The sequence below is a fragment of the Salvelinus namaycush genome, chromosome 21, assembly GCF_016432855.1.
Source record: "Salvelinus namaycush isolate Seneca chromosome 21, SaNama_1.0, whole genome shotgun sequence".
NCBI classification, from domain to species: domain Eukaryota; kingdom Metazoa; phylum Chordata; class Actinopteri; order Salmoniformes; family Salmonidae; genus Salvelinus; species Salvelinus namaycush.
Window position 1 is genome coordinate 48,135,282 of NC_052327.1, and position 17,054 is coordinate 48,152,335.

The 17,054-nt window shown below is 44.7% G+C and overlaps 1 protein-coding gene across 2 annotated transcripts in view; it reads right to left on the bottom strand.

Moving 5' to 3' along the window:
- The window catches only part of LOC120066434 (ATP-dependent Clp protease ATP-binding subunit clpX-like, mitochondrial), a 43,036-nt gene that overhangs the window by 20,691 nt on the left and 5,291 nt on the right, over positions 1-17,054 (bottom strand). For both annotated transcript variants that reach the window (XM_039017796.1, XM_039017797.1), the window contains exon 6: positions 15,326-15,482. In XM_039017796.1, coding sequence (XP_038873724.1) covers positions 15,326-15,482 — 157 coding nt within the window. The remainder of the gene's footprint in view (positions 1-15,325; positions 15,483-17,054) is intronic.

The window sequence follows — 17,054 nt, forward strand, 5'->3', positions numbered from 1 at the left end:
TGACCTCGTGGTGTGAGAACTACTATAGCTAACAGACTACACTGACCTAGTGGTGTCAGACCTACTATAGCTAACAGACTACACTGACCTAGTGGTGTCAGAACTACTATAGCTAACAGTAGACTACACTGACCTCGTGGTGTGAGAATTACTATAGCTAACAGACTACACTGACCTAGTGGTGTCAGACCTACTATAGCTAACAGTAGACTACACTGACCTCGTGGTGTCAGAACTACTATAGCTAACAGACTACACTGACCTAGTGGTGTCAGAACTACTATAGCTAACAGACTACACTGACCTCGTGGTGTCAGAACTACTATAGCTAACAGTAGACTACACTGACCTAGTGGTGTCAGAACTACTATAGCTAACAGACTACACTGACCTAGTGGTGTCAGACCTACTATAGCTAACAGACTACACTGACCTAGTGGTGTCAGAACTACTATAGCTAACAGACTACACTGACCTAGTGGTGTCAGAACTACTATAGCTAACAGACTACACTGACCTAGTGGTGTCAGAACTACTATAGCTAACAGACTACACTGACCTAGTGGTGTCAGACCTACTATAGCTAACAGTAGACTACACTGACCTCGTGGTGTCAGACCTACTATAGCTAACAGACTACACTGACCTCGTGGTGTCAGAACTACTATAGCTAACAGTAGACTACACTGACCTAGTGGTGTCAGAACTACTATAGCTAACAGTAGACTACACTGACCTCGTGGTGTGAGAACTACTATAGCTAACAGACTACACTGACCTCGTGGTGTCAGACCTACTATAGCTAACAGTAGACTACACTGACCTCGTGGTGTGAGAACTACTATAGCTAACAGACTAAACTGACCTAGTGGTGTGAGAACTACTATAGCTAACAGACTACACTGACCATGTGGTGTCAGAACTACTATAGCTAACAGTAGACTACACTGACCTCGTGGTGTCAGAACTACTATAGCTAACAGACTACACTGACCTCGTGGTGTCAGAACTACTATAGCTAACAGACTACACTGACCTCGTGGTGTCAGAACTACTATAGCTAACAGACTACACTGACCTCGTGGTGTCAGAACTACTATAGCTAACAGACTACACTGACCTAGTGGTGTCAGAACTACTATAGCTAACAGACTACACTGACCTCGTGGTGTCAGAACTACTATAGCTAACAGACTACACTGACCTCGTGGTGTCAGAACTACTATAGCTAACAGACTACACTGACCTCGTGGTGTCAGAACTACTATAGCTAACAGACTACACTGACCTCGTGGTGTCAGAACTACTATAGCTAACAGACTACACTGACCTCGTGGTGTCAGAACTACTATAGCTAACAGACTACACTGACCTCGTGGTGTCAGAACTACTATAGCTAACAGACTACACTGACCTCGTGGTGTCAGAACTACTATAGCTAACAGACTACACTGACCTCGTGGTGTCAGAACTACTATAGCTAACAGACTACACTGACCTCGTGGTGTCAGAACCTACTATAGCTAACAGACTACACTGACCTCGTGGTGTCAGAACTACTATAGCTAACAGACTACACTGACCTCGTGGTGTCAGAACTACTATAGCTAACAGACTACACTGACCTCGTGGTGTCAGAACTACTATAGCTAACAGACTACACTGACCTCGTGGTGTCAGAACTACTATAGCTAACAGACTACACTGACCTCGTGGTGTCAGAACTACTATAGCTAACAGACTACACTGACCTAGTGGTGTCAGAACCACTATAGCTAACAGACTACACTGACCTCGTGGTGTCAGAACCTACTATAGCTAACAGACTACACTGACCTCGTGGTGTCAGAACCTACTATAGCTAACAGACTACACTGACCTCGTGGTGTCAGAACTACTATAGCTAACAGACTACACTGACCTCGTGGTGTCAGAACTACTATAGCTAACAGTACTACACTGACCTCGTGGTGTCAGAACTACTATAGCTAACAGACTACACTGACCTCGTGGTGTCAGAACTACTATACTACAGACTACACTGACCTCGTGGGTCAGAACTACTATAGCTAACAGACTACACTGACCTCGTGGTGTGAGAACTACTATAGTTAACAGACTACACTGACCTAGTGGTGTCAGAACTACTATAGCTAACAGACTACACTGACCTCGTGGTGTCAGAACTACTATAGCTAACAGTAGACTACACTGACCTCGTGGTGTCAGAACTACTATAGCTAACAGACTACACTGACCTCGTGGTGTCAGAACTACTATAGCTAACAGACTACACTGACCTCGTGGTGTCAGAACTACTATAGCTAACAGACTACACTGACCTCGTGGTGTCAGAACTACTATAGCTAACAGACTACACTGACCTCGTGGTGTCAGAACTACTATAGCTAACAGACTACACTGACCTCGTGGTGTCAGAACCACTATAGCTAACAGACTACACTGACCTAGTGGTGTCAGAACCACTATAGCTAACAGACTACACTGACCTCGTGGTGTCAGACCTACTATAGCTAACAGACTGCACTGACCTCGTGGTGTCAGAACTACTATAGCTAACAGACTACACTGACCTCGTGGTGTCAGAACTACTATAGCTAACAGACTACACTGACCTCGTGGTGTCAGAACTACTATAGCTAACAGACTACACTGACCTAGTGGTGTCAGAACTACTATAGCTAACAGACTACACTGACCTCGTGGTGTCAGACCTACTATAGCTAACAGACTACACTGACCTCGTGGTGTCAGAACTACTATAGTTAACAGACTACACTGACCTAGTGGTGTCAGAACTACTATAGCTAACAGACTACACTGACCTAGTGGTGTCAGACCTACTATAGCTAACAGTAGACTACACTGACCTCGTGGTCTCAGAACTACTATAGCTAACAGTAGACTACACTGACCTAGTGGTGTCAGACCTACTATAGCTAACAGTAGACTACACTGACCTAGTGGTGTCAGAACTACTATAGCTAACAGTAGACTACACTGACCTAGTGGTGTCAGAACTACTATAGCTAACAGTAGACTACACTGAGCTCGTGGTCTCAGAACTACTATAGCTAACAGACTACACTGACCTAGTGGTGTCAGAACTACTATAGCTAACAGTAGACTACACTGACCTAGTGGTGTCAGAACTACTATAGCTAACAGTAGACTACACTGACCTAGTGGTGTCAGAACTACTATAGCTAACAGTAGACTACACTGACCTAGTGGTGTCAGAACTACTATAGCTAACAGTAGACTACACTGACCTAGTGGTGTCAGAACCACTATAGCTAACAGTAGACTACACTGACCTCGTGGTGTCAGAACTACTATAGCTAACAGACTACACTGACCTCGTGGTGTGAGAACTACTATAGTTAACAGACTACACTGACCTAGTGGTGTCAGAACTACTATAGCTAACAGACTACACTGACCTCGTGGTGTCAGAACTACTATAGCTAACAGACTACACTGACCTCGTGGTGTCAGAACTACTATAGCTAACAGACTACACTGACCTCGTGGTGTCACAACTACTATAGCTAACAGACTACACTGACCTCGTGGTGTCAGAACTACTATAGCTAACAGACTACACTGACCTCGTGGTGTCAGAACTACTATAGCTAACAGACTACACTGACCTCGTGGTGTCAGAACTACTATAGCTAACAGACTACACTGACCTCGTGGTGTCAGAACCACTATAGCTAACAGACTACACTGACCTAGTGGTGTCAGAACCACTATAGCTAACAGACTACACTGACCTCGTGGTGTCAGACCTACTATAGCTAACAGACTGCACTGACCTCGTGGTGTCAGAACTACTATAGCTAACAGACTACACTGACCTCGTGGTGTCAGACCTACTATAGCTAACAGACTACACTGACCTCGTGGTGTCAGAACTACTATAGTTAACAGACTACACTGACCTAGTGGTGTCAGAACTACTATAGCTAACAGACTACACTGACCTAGTGGTGTCAGAACTACTATAGCTAACAGTAGACTACACTGACCTAGTGGTGTCAGAACTACTATAGCTAACAGTAGACTACACTGACCTCGTGGTCTCAGAACTACTATAGCTAACAGTAGACTACACTGACCTAGTGGTGTCAGAACTACTATAGCTAACAGACTACACTGAGCTCGTGGTCTCAGAACTACTATAGCTAACAGTAGACTACACTGACCTAGTGGTGTCAGAACTACTATAGCTAACAGTAGACTACACTGACCTAGTGGTGTCAGAACTACTATAGCTAACAGTAGACTACACTGACCTAGTGGTGTCAGAACTACTATAGCTAACAGTAGACTACACTGACCTAGTGGTGTCAGAACCACTATAGCTAACAGTAGACTACACTGACCTAGTGGTGTCAGAACTACTATAGCTAACAGTAGACTACACTGACCTCGTGGTCTCAGAACTACTATAGCTAACAGTAGACTACACTGACCTCGTGGTGTCAGAACTACTATAGCTAACAGACTACACTGACCTCGTGGTGTCAGAACTACTATAGCTAACAGACTACACTGACCTAGTGGTGTCAGAACTACTATAGCTAACAGTAGACTACACTGACCTCGTGGTGTCAGAACTACTATAGCTAACAGACTACACTGACCTCGTGGTGTCAGAACTACTATAGCTAACTGACTACACTGACCTAGTGGTGTCAGAACTACTATAGCTAACAGACTACACTGACCGCGAGGTGTCAGACCTACTATAGCTAACAGACTACACTGACCTCGTGGTCTCAGAACTACTATAGCTAACAGACTACACTGACCATGTGGTGTCAGAACTACTATAGCTAACAGACTACACTGACCTCGTGGTGTCAGAACTACTATAGCTAACAGACTACACTGACCTAGTGGTGTCAGAACTACTATAGCTAACAGACTACACTGACCTAGTGGTGTCAGAACTACTATAGCTAACAGACTACACTGACCTCGTGGTGTCAGAACTACTATAACTAACAGACTACACTGACCTAGTGGTGTCAGACCTACTATAGCTAACAGTAGACTACACTGACCTCGTGGTGTCAGAACTACTATAACTATCAGACTACACTGACCTAGTGGTGTCAGAACTACTATAGCTAACAGTAGACTACACTGACCTCGTGGTGTCAGAACTACTATAGCTAACAGTAGACTACACTGACCTAGTGGTGTCAGACCTACTATAGCTAACAGACTACACTGACCTCGTGGTGTCAGACCTACTATAGCTAACAGTAGACTACACTGACCTCGTGGTGTGAGAACTACTATAGCTAACAGACTACACTGACCTAGTGGTGTCAGACCTACTATAGCTAACAGACTACACTGACCTAGTGGTGTCAGAACTACTATAGCTAACAGACTACACTGACCTCGTGGTGTCAGAACTACTATAGCTAACAGACTACACTGACCTCGTGGTGTCAGACCTACTATAGCTAACAGTAGACTACACTGACCTCGTGGTGTCAGAACTACTATAGCTAACAGTAGACTACACTGACCTCGTGGTCTCAGAACTACTATAGCTAACAGACTACACTGACCTAGTGGTGTCAGAACTACTATAGCTAACAGTAGACTACACTGACCTCGTGGTGTCAGACCTACTATAGCTAACAGACTACACTGACCTCGTGGTGTCAGAACTACTATAGCTAACAGTAGACTACACTGACCTCGTGGTGTCAGACCTACTATAGCTAACAGACTACACTGACCTCGTGGTGTCAGACCTACTATAGCTAACAGTAGACTAAACTGACCTCGTGGTGTCAGAACTACTATAGCTAACAGACTACACTGACCTCGTGGTGTCAGACCTACTATAGCTAACAGACTACACTGACCTCGTGGTGTGAGAACTACTATAGCTAACAGACTACACTGACCTAGTGGTGTCAGACCTACTATAGCTAACAGACTACACTGACCTAGTGGTGTCAGAACTACTATAGCTAACAGTAGACTACACTGACCTCGTGGTGTGAGAATTACTATAGCTAACAGACTACACTGACCTAGTGGTGTCAGACCTACTATAGCTAACAGTAGACTACACTGACCTCGTGGTGTCAGAACTACTATAGCTAACAGACTACACTGACCTAGTGGTGTCAGAACTACTATAGCTAACAGACTACACTGACCTCGTGGTGTCAGAACTACTATAGCTAACAGTAGACTACACTGACCTAGTGGTGTCAGAACTACTATAGCTAACAGACTACACTGACCTAGTGGTGTCAGACCTACTATAGCTAACAGACTACACTGACCTAGTGGTGTCAGAACTACTATAGCTAACAGACTACACTGACCTAGTGGTGTCAGAACTACTATAGCTAACAGACTACACTGACCTAGTGGTGTCAGAACTACTATAGCTAACAGACTACACTGACCTAGTGGTGTCAGACCTACTATAGCTAACAGTAGACTACACTGACCTCGTGGTGTCAGACCTACTATAGCTAACAGACTACACTGACCTCGTGGTGTCAGAACTACTATAGCTAACAGTAGACTACACTGACCTAGTGGTGTCAGAACTACTATAGCTAACAGTAGACTACACTGACCTCGTGGTGTGAGAACTACTATAGCTAACAGACTACACTGACCTCGTGGTGTCAGACCTACTATAGCTAACAGTAGACTACACTGACCTCGTGGTGTGAGAACTACTATAGCTAACAGACTAAACTGACCTAGTGGTGTGAGAACTACTATAGCTAACAGACTACACTGACCATGTGGTGTCAGAACTACTATAGCTAACAGTAGACTACACTGACCTCGTGGTGTCAGACCTACTATAGCTAACAGACTACACTGACCTCGTGGTGTCAGACCTACTATAGCTAACAGTAGACTACACTGACCTCGTGGTGTCAGAACTACTATAGCTAACAGTAGACTACACTGACCTCGTGGTGTCAGAACTACTATAGCTAACAGTAGACTACACTGACCTCGTGGTGTCAGAACTACTATAGCTAACAATAGACTACACTGACCTCGTGGTGTCAGAACTACTATAGCTAACAGACTACACTGACCTCGTGGTGTCAGAACTACTATAACTAACAGACTACACTGACCTCGTGGTCTCAGACCTACTATAGCTAACAGTAGACTACACTGACCTCGTGGTGTCAGAACTACTATAGCTAACAGACTACACTGACCTAGTGGTGTCAGAACTACTATAGCTAACAGTAGACTACACTGACCTCGTGGTGTCAGAACTACTATAGCTAACAGACTACACTGACCTCGTGGTGTCAGAACTACTATAACTAACAGACTACACTGACCTCGTGGTGTCAGAACCACTATAGCTAACAGACTACACTGACCTCGTGGTGTCAGAACTACTATAGCTAACAGACTACACTGACCTCGTGGTGTCAGAACTACTATAGCTAACAGACTACACTGACCTCGTGGTGTCAGACCTACTATAGCTAACAGACTACACTGACCTCATGGTGTCAGAACTACTATAGCTAACAGACTACACTGACCTCGTGGTGTCAGAACTACTATAGCTAACAGACTACACTGACCTAGTGGTGTCAGAACCACTATAGCTAACAGACTACACTGACCTAGTGGTGTCAGACCTACTATAGCTAACAGTAGACTACACTGACCTTGTGGTGTCAGACCTACTATAGCTAACAGACTACACTGACCTCGTGGTGTCAGAACTACTATAGCTAACAGTAGACTACACTGACCTAGTGGTGTCAGAACTACTATAGCTAACAGTAGACTACACTGACCTCGTGGTGTGAGAACTACTATAGCTAACAGACTACACTGACCTCGTGGTGTCAGAACTACTATAGCTAACAGTAGACTACACTGACCTCGTGGTGTGAGAACTACTATAGCTAACAGACTAAACTGACCTAGTGGTGTGAGAACTACTATAGCTAACAGACTACACTGACCATGTGGTGTCAGAACTACTATAGCTAACAGTAGACTACACTGACCTCGTGGTGTCAGAACTACTATAGCTAACAGTAGACTACACTGACCTAGTGGTGTCAGAACCACTATAGCTAACAGTAGACTACACTGACCTAGTGGTGTCAGAACTACTATAGCTAACAGTAGACTACACTGACCTCGTGGTCTCAGAACTACTATAGCTAACAGTAGACTACACTGACCTCGTGGTGTCAGAACTACTATAGCTAACAGACTACACTGACCTCGTGGTGTCAGAACTACTATAGCTAACAGACTACACTGACCTAGTGGTGTCAGAACTACTATAGCTAACAGTAGACTACACTGACCTCGTGGTGTCAGAACTACTATAGCTAACAGACTACACTGACCTCGTGGTGTCAGAACTACTATAGCTAACTGACTACACTGACCTAGTGGTGTCAGAACTACTATAGCTAACAGACTACACTGACCGCGAGGTGTCAGACCTACTATAGCTAACAGACTACACTGACCTCGTGGTCTCAGAACTACTATAGCTAACAGACTACACTGACCATGTGGTGTCAGAACTACTATAGCTAACAGACTACACTGACCTCGTGGTGTCAGAACTACTATAGCTAACAGACTACACTGACCTAGTGGTGTCAGAACTACTATAGCTAACAGACTACACTGACCTAGTGGTGTCAGAACTACTATAGCTAACAGACTACACTGACCTCGTGGTGTCAGAACTACTATAACTAACAGACTACACTGACCTAGTGGTGTCAGACCTACTATAGCTAACAGTAGACTACACTGACCTCGTGGTGTCAGAACTACTATAACTATCAGACTACACTGACCTAGTGGTGTCAGAACTACTATAGCTAACAGTAGACTACACTGACCTCGTGGTGTCAGAACTACTATAGCTAACAGTAGACTACACTGACCTAGTGGTGTCAGACCTACTATAGCTAACAGACTACACTGACCTCGTGGTGTCAGACCTACTATAGCTAACAGTAGACTACACTGACCTCGTGGTGTGAGAACTACTATAGCTAACAGACTACACTGACCTAGTGGTGTCAGACCTACTATAGCTAACAGACTACACTGACCTAGTGGTGTCAGAACTACTATAGCTAACAGACTACACTGACCTCGTGGTGTCAGAACTACTATAGCTAACAGACTACACTGACCTCGTGGTGTCAGACCTACTATAGCTAACAGTAGACTACACTGACCTCGTGGTGTCAGAACTACTATAGCTAACAGTAGACTACACTGACCTCGTGGTCTCAGAACTACTATAGCTAACAGACTACACTGACCTAGTGGTGTCAGAACTACTATAGCTAACAGTAGACTACACTGACCTCGTGGTGTCAGACCTACTATAGCTAACAGACTACACTGACCTCGTGGTGTCAGAACTACTATAGCTAACAGTAGACTACACTGACCTCGTGGTGTCAGACCTACTATAGCTAACAGACTGCACTGACCTCGTGGTGTCAGAACTACTATAGCTAACAGACTACACTGACCTCGTGGTGTCAGACCTACTATAGCTAACAGACTACACTGACCTCGTGGTGTCAGAACTACTATAGTTAACAGACTACACTGACCTAGTGGTGTCAGAACTACTATAGCTAACAGACTACACTGACCTAGTGGTGTCAGAACTACTATAGCTAACAGTAGACTACACTGACCTCGTGGTCTCAGAACTACTATAGCTAACAGTAGACTACACTGACCTAGTGGTGTCAGAACTACTATAGCTAACAGACTACACTGAGCTCGTGGTCTCAGAACTACTATAGCTAACAGACTACACTGACCTAGTGGTGTCAGAACTACTATAGCTAACAGTAGACTACACTGACCTAGTGGTGTCAGAACTACTATAGCTAACAGTAGACTACACTGACCTAGTGGTGTCAGAACCACTATAGCTAACAGTAGACTACACTGACCTAGTGGTGTCAGAACTACTATAGCTAACAGTAGACTACACTGACCTCGTGGTCTCAGAACTACTATAGCTAACAGTAGACTACACTGACCTCGTGGTGTCAGAACTACTATAGCTAACAGACTACACTGACCTCGTGGTGTCAGAACTACTATAGCTAACAGACTACACTGACCTAGTGGTGTCAGAACTACTATAGCTAACAGTAGACTACACTGACCTCGTGGTGTCAGAACTACTATAGCTAACAGACTACACTGACCTCGTGGTGTCAGAACTACTATAGCTAACTGACTACACTGACCTAGTGGTGTCAGAACTACTATAGCTAACAGACTACACTGACCGCGAGGTGTCAGACCTACTATAGCTAACAGACTACACTGACCTCGTGGTCTCAGAACTACTATAGCTAACAGACTACACTGACCATGTGGTGTCAGAACTACTATAGCTAACAGACTACACTGACCTCGTGGTGTCAGAACTACTATAGCTAACAGACTACACTGACCTAGTGGTGTCAGAACTACTATAGCTAACAGACTACACTGACCTAGTGGTGTCAGAACTACTATAGCTAACAGACTACACTGACCTCGTGGTGTCAGAACTACTATAACTATCAGACTACACTGACCTAGTGGTGTCAGAACTACTATAGCTAACAGTAGACTACACTGACCTCGTGGTGTCAGAACTACTATAGCTAACAGTAGACTACACTGACCTAGTGGTGTCAGACCTACTATAGCTAACAGACTACACTGACCTCGTGGTGTCAGACCTACTATAGCTAACAGTAGACTACACTGACCTCGTGGTGTGAGAACTACTATAGCTAACAGACTACACTGACCTAGTGGTGTCAGACCTACTATAGCTAACAGACTACACTGACCTAGTGGTGTCAGAACTACTATAGCTAACAGACTACACTGACCTCGTGGTGTCAGAACTACTATAGCTAACAGACTACACTGACCTCGTGGTGTCAGACCTACTATAGCTAACAGTAGACTACACTGACCTCGTGGTGTCAGAACTACTATAGCTAACAGTAGACTACACTGACCTCGTGGTCTCAGAACTACTATAGCTAACAGACTACACTGACCTAGTGGTGTCAGAACTACTATAGCTAACAGTAGACTACACTGACCTCGTGGTGTCAGACCTACTATAGCTAACAGACTACACTGACCTCGTGGTGTCAGAACTACTATAGCTAACAGTAGACTACACTGACCTCGTGGTGTCAGACCTACTATAGCTAACAGACTACACTGACCTCGTGGTGTCAGACCTACTATAGCTAACAGTAGACTAAACTGACCTCGTGGTGTCAGAACTACTATAGCTAACAGACTACACTGACCTCGTGGTGTCAGACCTACTATAGCTAACAGACTACACTGACCTCGTGGTGTGAGAACTACTATAGCTAACAGACTACACTGACCTAGTGGTGTCAGACCTACTATAGCTAACAGACTACACTGACCTAGTGGTGTCAGAACTACTATAGCTAACAGTAGACTACACTGACCTCGTGGTGTGAGAATTACTATAGCTAACAGACTACACTGACCTAGTGGTGTCAGACCTACTATAGCTAACAGTAGACTACACTGACCTCGTGGTGTCAGAACTACTATAGCTAACAGACTACACTGACCTAGTGGTGTCAGAACTACTATAGCTAACAGACTACACTGACCTCGTGGTGTCAGAACTACTATAGCTAACAGACTACACTGACCTCGTGGTGTCAGAACTACTATAACTAACAGACTACACTGACCTCGTGGTGTCAGAACCACTATAGCTAACAGACTACACTGACCTCGTGGTGTCAGAACCACTATAGCTAACAGACTACACTGACCTCGTGGTGTCAGAACTACTATAGCTAACAGACTACACTGACCTCGTGGTGTCAGAACTACTATAGCTAACAGACTACACTGACCTCGTGGTGTCAGACCTACTATAGCTAACAGACTATACTGACCTCGTGGTGTCAGAACTACTATAGCTAACAGTAGACTACACTGACCTAGTGGTGTCAGAACTACTATAGCTAACAGACTACACTGACCTAGTGGTGTCAGACCTACTATAGCTAACAGACTACACTGACCTAGTGGTGTCAGAACTACTATAGCTAACAGACTACACTGACCTAGTGGTGTCAGAACTACTATAGCTAACAGACTACACTGACCTAGTGGTGTCAGAACTACTATAGCTAACAGACTACACTGACCTAGTGGTGTCAGACCTACTATAGCTAACAGTAGACTACACTGACCTCGTGGTGTCAGACCTACTATAGCTAACAGACTACACTGACCTCGTGGTGTCAGAACTACTATAGCTAACAGTAGACTACACTGACCTAGTGGTGTCAGAACTACTATAGCTAACAGTAGACTACACTGACCTCGTGGTGTGAGAACTACTATAGCTAACAGACTACACTGACCTCGTGGTGTCAGACCTACTATAGCTAACAGTAGACTACACTGACCTCGTGGTGTGAGAACTACTATAGCTAACAGACTAAACTGACCTAGTGGTGTGAGAACTACTATAGCTAACAGACTACACTGACCATGTGGTGTCAGAACTACTATAGCTAACAGTAGACTACACTGACCTCGTGGTGTCAGACCTACTATAGCTAACAGACTACACTGACCTCGTGGTGTCAGACCTACTATAGCTAACAGTAGACTACACTGACCTCGTGGTGTCAGAACTACTATAGCTAACAGTAGACTACACTGACCTCGTGGTGTCAGAACTACTATAGCTAACAGTAGACTACACTGACCTCGTGGTGTCAGAACTACTATAGCTAACAGTAGACTACACTGACCTCGTGGTGTCAGAACTACTATAGCTAACAGACTACACTGACCTCGTGGTGTCAGAACTACTATAACTAACAGACTACACTGACCTCGTGGTCTCAGACCTACTATAGCTAACAGTAGACTACACTGACCTCGTGGTGTCAGAACTACTATAGCTAACAGACTACACTGACCTAGTGGTGTCAGAACTACTATAGCTAACAGTAGACTACACTGACCTCGTGGTGTCAGAACTACTATAGCTAACAGACTACACTGACCTCGTGGTGTCAGAACTACTATAACTAACAGACTACACTGACCTCGTGGTGTCAGAACCACTATAGCTAACAGACTACACTGACCTCGTGGTGTCAGAACTACTATAGCTAACAGACTACACTGACCTCGTGGTGTCAGAACTACTATAGCTAACAGACTACACTGACCTCGTGGTGTCAGACCTACTATAGCTAACAGACTACACTGACCTCATGGTGTCAGAACTACTATAGCTAACAGACTACACTGACCTCGTGGTGTCAGAACTACTATAGCTAACAGACTACACTGACCTAGTGGTGTCAGAACCACTATAGCTAACAGACTACACTGACCTAGTGGTGTCAGACCTACTATAGCTAACAGTAGACTACACTGACCTTGTGGTGTCAGACCTACTATAGCTAACAGACTACACTGACCTCGTGGTGTCAGAACTACTATAGCTAACAGTAGACTACACTGACCTAGTGGTGTCAGAACTACTATAGCTAACAGTAGACTACACTGACCTCGTGGTGTGAGAACTACTATAGCTAACAGACTACACTGACCTCGTGGTGTCAGAACTACTATAGCTAACAGTAGACTACACTGACCTCGTGGTGTGAGAACTACTATAGCTAACAGACTAAACTGACCTAGTGGTGTGAGAACTACTATAGCTAACAGACTACACTGACCATGTGGTGTCAGAACTACTATAGCTAACAGTAGACTACACTGACCTCGTGGTGTCAGACCTACTATAGCTAACAGACTACACTGACCTCGTGGTGTCAGACCTACTATAGCTAACAGTAGACTACACTGACCTCGTGGTGTCAGAACTACTATAGCTAACAGTAGACTACACTGACCTCGTGGTGTCAGAACTACTATAGCTAACAGTAGACTACACTGACCTCGTGGTGTCAGAACTACTATAGCTAACAGTAGACTACACTGACCTCGTGGTGTGAGAACTACTATAGCTAACAGACTAAACTGACCTAGTGGTGTGAGAACTACTATAGCTAACAGACTACACTGACCATGTGGTGTCAGAACTACTATAGCTAACAGTAGACTACACTGACCTCGTGGTGTCAGACCTACTATAGCTAACAGTAGATGGGTTTTACTATGGTAACTACCAGTAGTCTATACTGACCTTGTAGTGTGAGTGAGGCCTTTAGCTACCTTAACTACTGACCTCGTGGTGCGAGGCCTGTTTCTAACTAACACTAGACTGTACTACTGACCTCGTGGAGTGAGTGAGGCCTGTTTCTAACTAACACTAGACTGTACTACTGACCTCGTGGAGCGAGGCCTGTTTCTATCTAACACTAGACTGTGCTACTGACCTCGTGGTGCGAGGCCTGTTTCTATCTAACAGTAGACTGTACTACTGACCTCGTGGAGTGAGGCCTGTTTCTAACTAACACTAGACTGTACTACTGACCTCGTGGAGTGAGGCCTGTTTCTAACTAACACTAGACTACTGACCTCGTGGAGTGAGGCCTGTTTCTAACTAACACTAGACTGTACTACTGACCTCGTGGAGTGAGTGAGGCCTGTTTCTATCTAACACTAGACTGTACTACTGACCTCGTGGAGTGAGGCCTGTTTCTATCTAACACTAGACTGTACTACTGACCTCGTGGAGTGAGGCCTGTTTCTAACTAACACTAGACTGTACTACTGACCTCGTGGAGTGAGGCCTGTTTCTAACTAACACTAGACTGTACTACTGACCTCGTGGAGCGAGGCCTGTTTCTAACTAACACTAGACTGTACTACTGACCTCGTGGAGTGAGGCCTGTTTCTAACTAACACTAGACTGTACTACTGACCTCGTGGAGCGAGGCCTGTTTCTAACTAACACTAGACTGTACTACTGACCTCGTGGAGTGAGGCCTGTTTCTAACTAACACTAGACTGTACTACTGACCTCGTGGAGTGAGGCCTGTTTCTAACTAACACTAGACTGTACTACTGACCTCGTGGAGTGAGGCCTGTTTCTATCTAACAGTAGACTGTACTACTGACCTCGTGGAGTGAGGCCTTTAGCTACCTTAACTACTGACCTCGTGGAGTGAGGCCTGTTTCTTAACACTAGACTGTACTACTGACCTCGTGGAGTGAGGCCTGTTTCTAACTAACACTAGACTGTACTACTGACCTCGTGGAGTGAGCGAGGCCTGTTTCTCCACCTCCACCTGTCTGCTCCCAGCAGGCATGTTGTTGTAGATTCTCTTGTAGTGATTATACACCGCTACCGCCAGCACCTTCTTAGCATAGGACTGACCCACTACGTACTTGTCCAGGTAGGCATAGATCTGAAAAGACAGGTTCACTGACATTTACGATAAGACCTTTATAACGTGGTCATACAAGTTATAAAAGGAAAGGAATTGTTTCATAATGCATTATACTGTATCTCCGGGCTTTAAGTAAAGTTTTCAAGCTCATGACAAGTCTTACGATGCATTATCAATCTCCCCCCCACTAAGAATTCTATATGTTTCGTAAACAACAGGTGTAGACTAACAGTGAGAAGTTTACTTACGGGTCTTTTTCCAACAATGCAGAGTAAGATAAAATATTTAATAAAAAAATAGAAATAAAATATTTAATAAAAAAATAGAAGCCTGTCTATTACAGAAATAAGGAAGTGGATAGCGGCACATTTTACTTTTAAACTCTGACAAAACAGAGATGCTAGTTCTCGGGCCCAAGAAACAAAGAGATCTTCTGTCAGATGGTTGTAAAGTCGTCTCAAATAAAACTGTGAAGGACCTCGGCATTACTCTGATCTCTCTTTTTTGACGAACATTCCCCCCCCCATTTTCGTAAAAATTGCTAAAACAGGAAACTTTTTTGTCCAAAAATGATGCAGAAAAGCTAATCCATGTTTTTGTCATTTCTAGGTTAGACTACTGCAATGCTCTACTTTCCGGCTACCCGGATAAAGCACAAAATAAAACTTCAGTTAGTACTAAACACGGCTGCTAGAATCTTGACGAGAACCAAAAAATGTGATCATATTACTCCAGTGCTAGCCTCTCTACACTGGCTTCCTGTTAAGGCAAGGGCTGATTTCAAGGTTTTACTGCTAACCTACAAAGCATTACATGGGCTTGCTCCTACCTATCTTTCCGATTTGGTCCTACCGTAAATACCTACACGTACACTACGGTCACAAGACGCAGGCCTCCTAATTGTCCCTAGAATTCCTAAGCAAACAGCTGGAGGCTTTCTCCTATAGAGCTCCATTTTTATGGAATGGTCTGCGAGAGAGACTCAGACTCGGTCTCGACCTTTAAGTCTTTATTGAAGACTCATCTCTTCAGTAGGTCCTATGATTGAGTGTAGTCTGGCCGAGAGGTGCGAAGGTGAACGGCAAGGCACTGAAGTGACGAACCGCCCTTGCTCTCCACTGGGATTCTCTGCCTCGGACCATATAACAGGAGCTGAGTCACTGGCTTACTGGTGCTCTAGGAGGGCTGCGTGACATCGTGTCAAGCTTGAGTCACTGACTTGATCTTCCTGTCCGGTTTTGCACCCCCTCGGGCTCGTGCGGTGGAGGAGCTCTTCGTGGGCTATACTCAGTCTTGTCTCAGGGTAGTAAGTTAGTGGTCTGTTGATATCTCTCTAGTGGTGTGGGGACTATACTCAGCCTTGCCTCAGGGTAGTAAGTTGGTGGTCTGTTGATATCCCTCTAGTGGTGTGGGGGCTATGCTTTAGTAAAGTGGGTGGGGTTATATCCTGCCTGGTTGGCCCTGACCGGGGGTATCGTCGGACGTGGCCACAGTGTTCCCCGACCTCCCCCTGTCTCAGTCTCTATGCTGCAGCAGGCTATGTGCCTGGGTTCAGTCTGTTATATCTGGTGTAATTCTCATTTCTTATCT